Source organism: Astyanax mexicanus, chromosome 1 (genome assembly GCF_023375975.1).
Source record: "Astyanax mexicanus isolate ESR-SI-001 chromosome 1, AstMex3_surface, whole genome shotgun sequence".
Taxonomy (NCBI): domain Eukaryota; kingdom Metazoa; phylum Chordata; class Actinopteri; order Characiformes; family Acestrorhamphidae; genus Astyanax; species Astyanax mexicanus.
The window spans coordinates 34,807,704-34,822,128 of record NC_064408.1 but is presented as its reverse complement, the minus strand read 5'-3'; the positions used below and the strand labels follow the sequence as shown (position 1 = coordinate 34,822,128).

At 36.2% G+C, this 14,425-nt stretch overlaps 1 protein-coding gene across 1 annotated transcript; it reads right to left on the bottom strand.

Moving 5' to 3' along the window:
- Window positions 1-423: 423 nt before the first annotated feature.
- tbx5b (T-box transcription factor 5b) lies at window positions 424-13,231 on the bottom strand. The gene is made up of 9 exons (XM_007257514.4): window positions 12,609-13,231; window positions 12,197-12,252; window positions 10,926-11,020; window positions 9,055-9,174; window positions 8,531-8,678; window positions 8,111-8,263; window positions 7,937-8,028; window positions 3,446-3,573; window positions 424-2,895 (listed from the first exon to the last, which is right to left on the bottom strand). The coding sequence occupies exons 2-9, from the start codon at window positions 12,224-12,226 to the stop codon at window positions 2,468-2,470; spliced, it is 1,194 nt and encodes a 397-aa protein (XP_007257576.1). The 5' UTR covers window positions 12,227-12,252; window positions 12,609-13,231; the 3' UTR covers window positions 424-2,467.
- Window positions 13,232-14,425: the final 1,194 nt, after the last annotated feature.

Below are 14,425 nucleotides of genomic sequence, written 5' to 3'. Positions count from 1 at the left end.
AGGTTCTTAACATATTGCCATTTGATTTTTTAAGTCATATCACCCATCCTTGTGTGGAATATCTGATTTGTGTGCACTGGAAGAATGGGAACTTTTTTATATTTGAACTGTCTTTATGTTCGGCAGTTGAATGACTTCTTAACATTAACGATAATGGTAAAACCACCTGCCTACTCCTGTGGAGATCACCTTAGTCCTCCATGGATCGCATGAAGGATGGGGATCATCCATAAATCCTAATGGATGACGATGACCCTGTCACCCTGTCATGACCACTATGTATCATCACATATATCTATTTTGTTTATATATTTAATATGAATTCTTAATAAATATAGGAAATTGTAGTAATATAAGATTCTTTTCAAACAATACATAATAATTACATCATTTTCCATCTTATACAGAACTAACAAAACTGAACAATTCTTAGATACAATACGTCAACTTTATTTCATCGTCGGCTTTCACACAAAACACTTTAATCACATTAACAAACACTAGTTTACAATTAAACACAGTTTAACAACAGAATATATTAAATCTATACTGCAGCACATAAACAGTTTAACACAGTGTGCAACTTTTGTGCAATAAAAATAAATATTTATCAAAAGTGCACCAATAAATACACAGGGGAACACATGATGTATCATTTTAAACCGTTCATGTTCATTTTCTTATTGCTGCAAATATTTTGTACATATGAACTCTCTCTCAATCATAAACACTATATTTTTCACTCAAACCTTTAAGAAACAGAAATATTACTAGTGTGTGGTACACAAAACACAGTAATGTTAAACACAGGGAGGTTCACAGTGAAAAAACAGTAAAATAAAATAAAAATTGTTTGATTGTTCATTTGATTCAGCAAATCAAATTTCTGAATTCCTGAATGGAGATCAGTTGGAATATTGCTTTACTTTATGGTAGGAAATGCCACAGTTTAGATGCTACTAGAATATCTCACTCTGCAGTGATTTTCTTTAGATTTTAAATATTTATTTCTAAACCTCAAATAATATGTATATGATTAGAAGATGCATGTCTTTATTTTAAATTTAGATTTATTTCTGTATTTGAAATAACTTATGCAGTATATACAAAGAATAACTAACAAATCTAAAATAATTTATTACAATTCAAAGATTCTTTCCTTAATTAGGAAACAATTATATAAGATTTGGAGAATCATTCCTGAGTCTGCACTAGTTTTTTTGCTATTCCCCAAATGACCCTTCTCTGTCTGTCTCTCTCTCTCGCCCTCTTGCTTAGTCTCTTTTTCTCTATTCTCAGTCTCTCTCTCTCTCTCTCTCTCTCTCTCTCTCTCTCTCGCTCTCTTTCTATTCACTCTCTATACAGTTTTGCCTGAAGCCATGACAACATCATTACGGTCAGTGTTGCTCTGCCAGGCGCTGACGTGTGTAGTAGCCAAACTCCCCTCGTTATCGAGAGAGGGATTAAAACAGAACAAAAATAAAAGCTCCCCTCTAGGGGTCCGTTACTGTAGTGTGTGTAAGAGAGAGAAAGAGAACAGACCCAATGATCTGAATCTGTTATGGCTGTTTAAAAGTTGAGGTACTGTTTAAATTATAGTACAAGGTTCACAGTGTCCATCCTCTACAGCTGCAATAAAGCTCTGTTTATCAGGCAGAGGCAAAACTCGACAGCAACAACCCTAATAAAAAATCTAACTGGATTTTCTGTCTAGGAACTCAGCATTACCAGAACATGTTTTGTATTTCAAACAGTGTGTAAAAGGACAAATTTAATTTCTCAGTTGTTTTTAACATCTCTTGTTTTACAGAGTCACCCTTTTCCTTGGAACCAATTTACAAGGGGAAGTGGTTGAAATCCTCCCCGTAAAATGGGACAACCATTCAAAAACCAAATACATATTTAAAAAAAAAGAAACAAACAAAAGCACTGCTTTATTACCAGCCACCTAGCAGTGCTCTATAAACAACAGAGAATCTGTAAATTTCAGCAACCTCACAGCTGAACTCTGTGATAGGGAGCTAAAGTAAGTCTTTTTTTAATTCCACCTTAAATGCAGCAGCCTCAGTTAAGCCTCAGGTGGAATAGGAAATTTAGCTAGCTAGCTACAGAGATGCACTATGAGCAATTTCTTAATGAGTGTTTCTTAATGAAAAATATGGCCATAGTACACTTAAACTACATTAAGCTAAAACAATGCATCAGATCAATTTTTAACAAATAAAATTCTACATTTGGATTGTTTGATTGCTTGCAAAGCCATCTTGCCAGTGATTTCTCATAATCCTCCATTTTGAATGTGCCTCTGAAATATCCTAAAACTCAGACCTACCTAAGTAAAGGGTTTGGGTTAAGTGGTAGGAGCATGGGATTCAGACGTCTGAAGAATTAAATGCCTATAAAATCTTTCTCATGAGTTATTATAAGTTATTACACCAAACAATTATGAAAACACACACACACATACTCAGCTTCTTCCACACCATCCTACCCCTCCACAGTGATTCTGGCCCATGGGGTGGCTGCACGTGTATAGAGCGTAATCAGTCACAGGGCAGTGCGACTGTACACCCACCTCACAGGTGTACTGAGAGTAGATGTCCAGGGAGGGGTCAGGGGTGTGGTCAAACGACCCGCTTATTTCTCGAGAAGAGGAAAAGGTCAAGTAGGAAGGGCATTCAGCGTAAGATTCCCACATGAGTTCGTCCACGCCCCCAGACTGTGAGCCAGTGTACATACAAGGCTGATGCTGGGCTGAATCCACACTGTATGGGGTGCTGTTTCCCAGCCCGAGGTCAGGAGACACTGGATAATTTAGGAGAGGGTAAGAAGGGTTCTGTGTGGATGGGGTATCTGGGAAAGAACTGTCTTCAGGTGAAAGTTTGTGTTGTTTTCCTGAGAAGAGAAACACAATAAAAAAAGACATATCAGAGTTTTAGACAATCAGTTTTATCTATCTGCTCCACAAACAAATGTGTGATTTTTATCTGTATGATAATTAGTATGACCAAATCAAGACATTTGTGGATATCTTAATTATGTATGCATAATTTCTGTCAAGATTACATAGCCCTTCTTTAAGGTCCAAGATCCAGCCTATCACAGTTTAGCTACACCCATTCAAATTATGTTTGTGAATGATTTAAAACAACGAACAAAGAACCTGTTAAAATATAAGGGATAAAAAGAGGTTACAAGATATGTGGAGAATGTATCTGTTATAAACGATCTCAAAAAATATATATACCAAACAAGGAAAGTGTAGGGTAAGGTGCCTTTTAAAGCCTGCAAATGTATGACAAACATTTAACTTTCATCAACAATCATAGAAAATAAAAAGGCACCAAACTGAAACTAACAGCTATACAATTTTTAGCATGTGTTTCTGTATTCATAACATTCAACACATATTGACCTTACTCATTTGAAACATATGTTTTCATACCTGTAGACTCTGAACTAATGTAGTCAGGGCTCAGTCCGTGTGGGAGGTTGTAAGGTGCCAGGGAATCAGGGGGTGATGGTGTCACTCTCATGCGAACAGTGGTTTGTGGTACCAGTGGATACTCCTTACTATAGAGGGGAGGAAATGAGACAATTAGATCAGAAACAAATTACCTAGGAAATGTTGCCTACATAGGGTATAAGATGTAGCCTTGCTGTAGTATGGTACATTTGGAGTGTAGGGCACATAACAAGGCTAGAAGAGCTAGGAAAGTGCTAGGGGACTGACAAAGACCTAAAAAGGGTAAACTAGTGCTGGGCGATATAACGATATCGATTTGTTTCGCGATAATTTTTCCCTCGATGACGATGATAAGCCTGTGCAATAGAATTCGATAAACATTCATTTCCATTTCCCGTCTAAGTAGCGCCGCAAACGGGCGCAGCACGTGATCACGCTGAACTGCATGCTCAGCCAAGTACCACTGGGGCTGGATCTGATCCAAGTCAGCTGACCAACGAAAACACAAAACGTGTAACCAATCCAGAGGACGCTGGAGCAAATTAATAAATAGTTAAGAAAATTGTAATATCACGCAGTTATTCTCATGCATGCAACAAAAAACCCTAAAGAAAAGTGGAGTATTGACCAACACACGCAAACAACGATAGTGTTTGGACTGTGGGAATAAACGGCCGGACTGTTCAGCGCGTTTTAAATACATTTTAAGTAAATTTTAAGCACTAAATGTAATTAATTCAATTTATATTAGGACCGCGGGGCAGGTGCGGCAAAAATGTGTATGTGGCGGGCGCGGGATTAAAAGAAGAGTTTTTTTGCGGAGCGGTAACAGGACAAAAACACCTTAAGAATGATGTCTAAATTACTTTCCTCTAATCTAATATAATTTAACATGGTTTAAGAATATAAAATAATTTCTAAACAAACGAACTTTTTAATATTGAGCTTATGGCCCAAGTGCAAAAACACAAAATCATTTATCATTTAGATTATCTGCCTGAACGCGAACCCGAACCCGAGCTTGAACGCCAGCCTGACTCAGGCGCTGCATGAACTCGGGCTGGTCCAGAACACCGCTTTCCTTGGGCCCTGTCAGGTTATAGGTGAAAGAAAATGGTCTGTTTTTTAATGTAACAAATCACACTGTGATTTTTGTGATATTTCCCCAATTACAGCTCAGCTGCGCGTTTAAAGCTCAACGCATGAATTAATCGGTGCGCTGCGCGCCGCGCGTGCTCTCGGGGCATTTGACGCGTCTGTCAAGCAAGTTAATGCACCGTTTTGGGGGCAGAGATTAAGAAGTACAGCAGCTACATCTCAGATTTGTAGTTTAATGCTCTACTAAATTAGTGGCTTTAAAACTGGCTCATGATATGGTCGGTTCTGGCTGGATTTTTTCCTGCCTACAGGCTGCATTTGACGGAAAGCAGCTCCTCAGTCAGACAACAGTGTCAGCATATAAATCGCGTGTATTTCCTACAGGACAAACCATTTAAAAGTGCAGATGAACTCAATAAAAATCACACAGTGTCTGTCTGGCTTAAAATACTTAGGTACAGCTTTTAAATTAATAAATCAACATTCATTAAAAATCAGTGAAAATTTATTCCCCTTTTACCTCCTTTTATCCCTATCCAATGATGTTTTACCTTTAAACTTATTTTACATTGTACTTGACTATTGTAAGTCGCTTTGGACAAAAGCGTCTGCCAAATGTAATGTAATGTAATGTAAAAAATGACAAGCTAAGCTAATAAACTATTTAATAATAACAGAAAAATAGATATGAATTCGGAAAATAACCAACTAAAGTGAGCTCAAAATGCAATAAGAAATATAATCTAACGAATTTCATAATATAAATTCGAAATATTGAACAGCAGGCAGTAAAAAAAATAAAATAATACTACAAAAAAACGCAAAGTAAATAACCGATAGAACATAACGAACAGAAAAAATAAATGTGAAATTGGAAAAAAAAAACAAATTATCTAAGTTCAAAATGCTAAAAGAAATAAAATCTAACGAATTTCAAAATATTAAATCGAAATATTGCACTGCAGCAGTACAAAAGCCTAAGTGCTTAAACAAACTGTAAACTGGATCATGAGATCACAATTTCGTTCCACCTCATGTACCACATAAGATGCGAATGACAATAAAATCTCCTTGAATCCTTGAAACAAACAAAAAAAAACAGCCCATCACATATCATTTTCTTGAGCCCGACCCAGCTGAGGAAAAGGTGGGAAATATATTTTTTTCAGGCCGGGTCCTGGAAAAGTTTTTGGTGAATTAAAGGGGCCGTGAGTTGCATTTTTTGTTTTACTTTAATCAGTTTTTAATCCGTCTTTTTAAAAACGAATATTCGCTGCCAATCAGTGCCGAATATTCTGAGCTCAAAAAACGCTATTCGGGCCTGCCCTACTAATCTAATATAATTTAACATGGTTTAAGAATATAAAATAATTTCTAAACAAACGAAATATTTAATATTGAGCTAATAGCCCAAGTTTTTTTTTCTGCCGTGGAAAATTTTTGCTGTGGATTAATTTGTTTTTAATCCGTCTTTTACGTGATTTGATTTATATCGTGATACATATCGATATCGACTGATATGGAAAACTATATCGTGATAAGATTTTTTTCCATATCGCCCAGCTCTAGGGTAAACACATGACAGGGTAAGATAAAAAAGTAAAAAATATCCTAAATAAATAGAAGCTAAGGTTCTTTTGTAGCACCATATAATCTGCTTAAGGTTATTGGCAATATAAGCATTTCAGAGATAAAGCATTGGCTTAACAGAGAAACAGTGAAGCATGCTCAACCCATCACAACTTCACCTCTTTTTGCACAAGAAAGTACCCAAGGAAAAACTCTTTAAGAGCAATCTTCTATGACATTATTACGGTCAGTTTCACAGGGTCATGTTGACTCATTGCCTTTATTTCTGGAACTCACTTAGCAAAGCATATGGAGGTATTAGGTTAGCAAGTTAAGGCAGTTAAGGAGTGTCTGGGTCTAGGTTTAGGCTTTAGGGGGGCAGTGAAGAGTGTTTCTGGCCATGCTCAAAAGGGGTTCACAAAAGGGAGTTGGATAACCAATCAAGTCCTACAGTTAGCTTGCACTGCTAATCTGTCCTAATGCAATTTCACAGTGAATGAATAAAAACAGAAACGGCTGAGTAGCAGCCATCCTTGTCCTCCCTGTGCTTTTTCTTACTTCACCTTAGTGCTGTCAGGAATATTCAAAATAAAAATAAATTCCTCTTTAATACTGCACAAAGCGTAATGTGACAATAAACACAAATTTAATCTTGCATATAGGCACAGTACATTTCTTTCACACACACTTTCTCTGTGTCTCGCTCAGACGCACACACACTACCCCGTCAATGACCCCTGTTTGTAATGCAGTGTTTTACTCACTGCACTGCTTGCTCTCTATGCTATAAATATCCCTCCTCATGTGTGTCACATCCAATAAGGTCAACAAGCAACATGCAGTCTTGACTTTTGTTCCACCTTCCCTCAGTGCTTTGACTCGAAAAGACAGCCTAATCCGAGTTTGGCCAAGCTTAAAAAATTCTAGAAACGTAACAACGGCTTAAAAATACCCAACTTAGTTGTGTCTAGGAGCCCATCTTTTAAGCAGTAAATACAAATAAATGAACACACAATTTATTGTAACTACTGTGTTTGAGTGTGTTGGTTTAAATGTGTTCTTCTGCTAAAATCCACTTTTTCTTGTTCTTTGTGAAATACAATAGGTCTCTCTTGAGTTGTATACGATGCTGCACAAGAAACTCTTCCTCAACCGCCATTGTCTGCAGTAGTAAGTAAAAGAAAATGTTCAGGAAAATGAGTCGATCAAGAAAAGCACAGTGTCTGCATTTACCCATGAATTCACCGCCCACAGACCGCTAAAGCCAGCCAGGCACATCTCATTAGATAGGGGCTAACTAACAGCTTTAGGAGCAACATGGCAGTTTGGTCAAATGGTTAGAATTTGTCTATTTAACACCACCAGCGAAGTACAATGATAAAGATAGGTGTCTGTTTAAAATAGTTAAAGTAGTTAAAAGTAAAACAAAACACGGGTGGATTTTTATTTTCTGGACCTGGACTACCCACCTCTGTGTGTTTACATAGGTTTACATAGGATCACCAGTGGAATTTGCATTTTACAGAGACTCTAAGACTAGGTCGGTGGCTGCACTTAGGAGGGCATTACACATGTTGTAAAGTAACATATGACATTACAAAGACTGTTATTAGTGTACCTGTATTTATTTTAAAACGTTTCTAACTGTTGTTCATCTCACTGCCTTCCAGTGCTGTTAGTCAGTCAAAGGTGCATGTATGAATATTCGTGAGGAAGAGCCGAAATCCTATCACACTCAGATTAGACACTCTTTAATGAAAGTCTTTCTATAGAACTTTATATATGTTTGGACAATATTCTCACCTCTGTGTACGGGGCATCCGGTGCATCTCAATTTCTTCGTTACCACGAAAACCCTTGGCAAATGGGTTGTTCTCAATCTTCAACTGAGTGATCTGAAAAATATTGAGCAATAAGAGATCTAAAATCAAATATTTAACAATCCACATATCCATTTATGGCCGCACCTGCACTTACTGTGTGGTTCTGGTAGGAAGTGACAGCAATGAAGGCTGTTTCAGGGAACGAATGTGTGCAGAAGGCTGTGTTGCTGGAGCCAAAGCTGTTCTTCTCATCTGCCTTTACTATATGCAGACGAGGCTGATACTTATGCATGGAGTTTAATATGATCTGTAAAATAGACAAACAGAGAGGAAACTCCAACAGTTAAGAGTCAATTTACTGTAAAACCTTCTTTCTTTATTTAATAGTTCTTGTGAATTAATGATTTATCATTAATTGTACATTAATATTGTAGCCTTTAACATTTAAATGTTGAGTGCATATGTTTTTTTAGGAGGGAAGCATTCTACTAAGCGGACAGGTCTTTAAGTGCCTATTTTAAATATAGTGTGTTCTCCACAAGCCACAAATTACTCTTTAAATGTTATCACTCACATGGCCGAATGGGTCGAGGTGGTTGTTGGTGAGTTTGAGTTTCTGGAAGGACACAAGCTGTCTGGTCCAGTGGGCTCCAGGTGCGGGAGAGTCAGGGTGAACATAAAGTCGCCCTGGAATGGCAGGCTCAGCTTTACCACACACTGACCTGAGTACAGGGAGGGAAACATTTAAATCACTTATAAGTAATGCAATACACTTTCTTGACCATTCTCAAATTATATCTTAGTAAAGTACTTTTTTTATTATTTAAGGTATTATGTAAGTGTAGTAATTCAATGAACTTTGGGTTTAAAACATGACTTATGGCAGTGGGGATAAACTGAACCACACGTTTAAAGAGTATAATGCGTCTAAAAACTCCCTCACATTAAGGTTTTACAACAAATATCTGGGACACTGTTTGCCACAGGTATGTTTGGGGTCTTACAATGCATTTTATAACAAAACATCCATGCTAAGAAACTTTCAGAACCATCTAATATTCTGTTTACCATTATTCGTGAAGTAATTAAAGATCTTACCATTTGTTATCTGCAAACTTGTACCGATGTTCGTCAGCAGCCACTATGTCCATCAGCAGGATATATTTGGCTTTGGGGTGTAGACCTGTAACTTTTACTTTGTAGCTTGGGAACATTCGCCTGTGAACAACGACCACAACAGAGAGTGTGAAAAAGTCAATAAGCTTAAACTCTATAACTCGCTGATCTACATTCATACACACTCTGAAGGAAAAGAGTTCAGTGTTCTGCTAGTTATGACCAACTGGTGTTTTCCTGCTGTGCTCTCTTGACAGGATTTTGCACTATAAACTACAAATCCTTTCAATGGATCATTTTAAAGCAATCTGTAAAAAGAAAAAAAAAAGATGGGCAAGCTGTGCAATAGGCAAGGTGTGCAAAAACACATGTGCAAAAGCACATGCAGAGCTTGTTTATTCCCTACAGAGAAGTACTGCCAATAGAATAGGACTCTCTGGAGCAAAAATCCATAAACATATGGGCACCATGCCATGTAAATGCCAGGCGTGGGCTGGAGGGGTAAAACGCCCCCCCACCAGTAATGAGATGTGAAGCAGTAGAGCTCTAAAACATCCACATCTTCTGGGATCAGTTGAGGAGTTGGGAGTCAGATTTGGTGGTAATCAACGCCACAACTGCTTTTGTTGCTAAAAGCAATTCGATTCTCACAGAAAATTTAGTAAAAAGTCTCAGACAAGACACAAGAGACAAAGCAGGATAAACTTACAATGAATAAGCAGGTGTCTGAATAGTTTTGTCCACATATGTGTCTTTGTCCACATTTTTATTTCATATTATTTTCTGATAACATTTAAACACTAGATGTGTTGTGATAATTTCTGACATATATTCTGCATACATTATTTTTGTGACCAAATTATAAGAGTTTAAGTTATTAAAGTTTCCTGATTACCTACATAAATGTGAATGTTTTATGTGCTTGTTTGTTTGTTTATTTGCGAGTTTTAATTATATTTGTAAACAATTCAGCTAACTTTTGAGTAATACAGCTAAATTTGACTCATGGAAGATAATGTCAAGAGAAGCTAAAAGTACAGACAAGAACACATCCACTGCAATGTTCACTCTTGCAGCAAGAATGAGAACATTTCATTTAATTCAGTGTCAAAGCAGGCATGTGCAGGGCAGGGGGGGGCAAAGAACTGCACATCACTAACACACATCTGTAATAATGTGAAAGATCACAATTCAGCATACTGGCACAATACTTCACTTGTGGGATGTGACAAAATGTTTAATTTGGTTAAGGATGCCTAAACCATTGCATAAGCCTTTACATAAATATAGTATACAGTAAAACAGTACAAATGTTTCCAATAACATCCTGTATCCTGAAATTACTACATATTACTGTACTGTGCAATTTCCCATTGTTTATCTAACCAGATCTTCATTAAAGTAAATCAGGTTATCTGCTGGTGGACCTGAACTAATCAATACAGTGTCTGAAGGTCACAGAGATGAATAACCAAACCTGTGTTCTTCTAACTCTTTTCTTCTAATCAACATATTAGTAACTGTACTGACAAAAAGTACATGCCTGTTTTACTGGTTAAAACAATCTCACTGTTCAGATACACCACTTCAAACAGTATCTAGAAATGCCTTTTGTATCTAATAGTCTATGTTAGGGCATATATTTATTTAGGGCATCCTAAAAAGTTCTACTTGATGTCAGAATTCAGACAGTAACCAGTACAGAAGTCTCTGTATCTCAGGGCTCTGTAAGACTCTCAGATAAGAGACCCTGCAGTCAGTGTTCTCAGTAAATAACAGCATCTACAGTAACACAGCCCAACTGCAGCACTGCCCACAAATCATCTTCACAACATTAACACTGCTGTCCTCACCGGCCTGCCTTGGTGATGATCATTTCCGTAGTGACCTCATGGAACTTCCTCCACAGTTCCCGCTCATGCAGATGTACTTTGACCCCCTCCAGGCCCTGTGTAAGAGATGACATGGTTACCATAATGTCTAAGAGATGGACTAACTGATCATTTGTATTATTATAATTTTGTTCAGATATTCACAGATATAGAGTTACTGTTTACACATTACACTGAAACAGTGTAGTTTTGTTCTATATTTACACTTAATATAAATAATTGCATCATTCAAATCATTGATAATGCACACTAAGACATGTGGCTAAAACCTGAACCTGAAACACACCTGAAAGTGGGTTAGTTATGGTTGTTGGAACCCATATTTTGTCTGCTCTTTTATGATACACTTCTACTGAATAAATAATACATTACCAGTATTTCATCAGTGCCTTTAAATATAAGAAGAATAAATTGTTATTATTATTGTAATATTTTATTTACAGTATAATTTATTTTTGTATATTTCTTGTTCTCTGTGACCAATCATTAAGGAATGTGGACCACTTTTGAGCCAAACTAAATGGGATTAAAATGACCAAAGCATACATACAAACTCACATACTATCAAACCACACAGTGTATAAAATGCATGAAGTTAGTAAGAGTATGTGAAGTGGTAGATGAGAAGAGGTAGATGTTTTGAGACAGAGCCCTATATAACATCAAATGCATTAAAACGTTTAATTCGTTTGGAAATTCTTAAAATATCAAATAAATAAAAAAAAAACAGAAAAAGTATTATAAGGTATAAGAATGATAATCATCAATACACCAGGCTGCTACAAGTTACAGAAACAGATAGAAAGATATTTAAGAGGCTTGATCAAATATTGTTCAAATGACAAATGATGATTTAAAAAGAACATAAATATATAATTAATATTCCGATTATTTGCTTTCGTTATTATTAGTAGTATTAGTAGTAACAGTACTTGTTAGTTAGGTATGTGTTAGTATACCTAATATTAATATATATTTTTATTTTACTCATAAAAAACATACTGTTCAATTGTTATCTATACAGTCATACATAACATGTATTATTATTGATATTATTATTATTTTTACTATTATTATTTTAATATTTATTTTACTATATGTATTTAATAATTTATTTTAAAGCACGTCTACATATAAGGACACGTCATTTTTATGAATATATATAGATATGCCTATTATATGTTTATTAATGAATTAAAAATAATATTATTTATGTTATTATATTACTTTACCTGCAGCTGCTCCTGGAAGCCGTCCGCCATGTTACAGCGTGGACACACGGCGCGAGCTGGACACAGACACACACACACGCCAGTACATAAACATATTTATCATAAAGGGATGTAATGTTCGGTTCCAGAAACGCTTTTAATTTGCGATTAAACGATTCCCCTCGTTTTACCGAGAAAAACGAACCCGAGCGAAAATCAGTAGGCTACGAGCTTCAGGTGTGTTTAAATATAGACTCAACATAATCACCCGAAATTAACACTTCCTCACAAAAATACTAAAATATACACATAACACACACATTGTTATTTTAGTGTTACCAAATACAGTATATAAATGATACGAAGTAACATATTATTATTAATATGTTGTTATAATAATAATAATACTAATGATCATATTAATAATAATTACCGTGTCTCAGTCCATGGCTGTGCAGAGCTCCGCTGTGGTGTGTTTTCTCTCAGAGCGGAGGCAGAAATTCAGCTTCTTTATTTTTAGATTAAAATATGAAACATTTGCGCGTTCACGAATAACTCTCTCCCGAATCTGTGATGCAGCCAATCAGGAGCGAGTTCATTCCTCGATCGTCCAATTATAGTTTAAACCTGCTCTCTTTTGCTCTCTCTCTCTATCTCTCTCTCTCTCTCTCTCTCTCTCTTTCTTCCACACACACATACACACTCACTCATATTCTCTCTCTCTCTCTCTCTCTCTCACACACACAAATACACACTTAAATTCTGTCTCTCACTTTCTATCTCTCTCTCACACACACTCATCTTCTTTCTCTCTATCTCTCTCTCTCTTACCCTCTCACATATTCTATCTCTCTAATGTTCTTTCTATCTCTCTTTCATATTATCTTCTTTCTCTCTCTCTTTCTTATAGTCTGTCTCTCTCTAATATTCTCTCTCTCTAATATTGTCTCTCTCTCTCTTTCATATTCTCTCTCTCTCTCATATTCTCTCTCTATCGTTGTCTCTCTTTCTCACATTCTCTCTCTCTCTCTCTCTCTCTCTCTCTCTCTCTCTCTCTCTCTCATCCTTTTCTAAAATCATCCTCTCGTCCGCCTCCTCTCATTGGTCACTCAGCCCCTGAACCCCCCCCCCCCCCCTCCTCCTGTCCACACGCGCCAAAAACACGCCACCCCCGGAGCTCGCGCGCTCTTTATCATAATGAGTGTTGTGTTCCAGTGGCTCTGGACGGAGCGCGCGCCACACTTCTGCTGTGGAATGTTTAGAACTCGCGCGGCCAGACTGGACCGCGCTGACTCATACACACTCAATAACACACAGAGACGCTCACCTCCACTCATTAAAACACCCGCTCACTCTCTCTAAACACACAGTTTTACATTCTGTACACACACACACTGTGCCTCCGTAAATAGCGGAGTGTGTGATAACGCTGATAGGTCTTGCGCTCCGTGTTAAGCGGGAAATCCCCGCAGCAGCGCTTACCGAGAGTTCAGCGGTTCACTCAGCTCTGTCTCAGCTACGACTGATTCCCCTTATAGCAGACATTGATTAAACGTTAGTTTTTTGGGTTGCATTTCATATTTTAATGTTGATAATTGTAAAACAGCATTTGCAACCTTTATTTATCATTTAACATAATATGCATCGGTTAGTGTTTAAATTCAAACATTAAATCAATGTTTATTTAAAGGCTTTGAAAGGTTGGGGCTCTTATACACTCATTACTTTTAGGCAAAATATATTTACCTAAACATTTACCATTATTATTCTAACAATATAATATAGAATTATCTAATATGTTTTATATAGAATACAAACAATATATATATATATATATATATATATATATATATATATATATATATATATATATATATATATTTAATGCATGTAATGTTAAATACAAATAATAGCCTACATATAAAACCATGACGTTGAAAATCGATGTGTACAAATAAAACGTCTGCATTAGAGATGAATTCAACTGATTCAATAAACGTTTGGAATCTGGGTTTATTATATTATTATTTTTTTATTATTATTATCATTATTATATGTGCAGAAAATAGCAGACTATAATTGTTTCACTACAAATAATAGTCAAATATTTAGTTATACAAAAAAATGACCATTATAATATAATATTATCATTTGGAACAATATAATATAACACTATAGACATGCTATCATTGCAGCTGTTATTAAACATGTTCTCATTATATGAATTATTAAAACGTATTATAATTTAAA

Bases quoted from the DNA above. Each gene is read 5' to 3' on its own strand.
- tbx5b (XM_007257514.4), bottom strand. From the start codon at position 12,226: ATGGCGGACGGCTTCCAGGAGCAGCTGCAG. The intron at 11,021-12,196 runs GTAAAGTAATAT...TCTCTTACACAG, and splicing joins GCTTCCAGGAGCAGCTGCAG to GGCCTGGAGGGGGTCAAAGT. The intron at 2,896-3,445 runs GTATGAAAACAT...TTCTCTTCTCAG, and splicing joins CATTAGTTCAGAGTCTACAG to GAAAACAACACAAACTTTCA.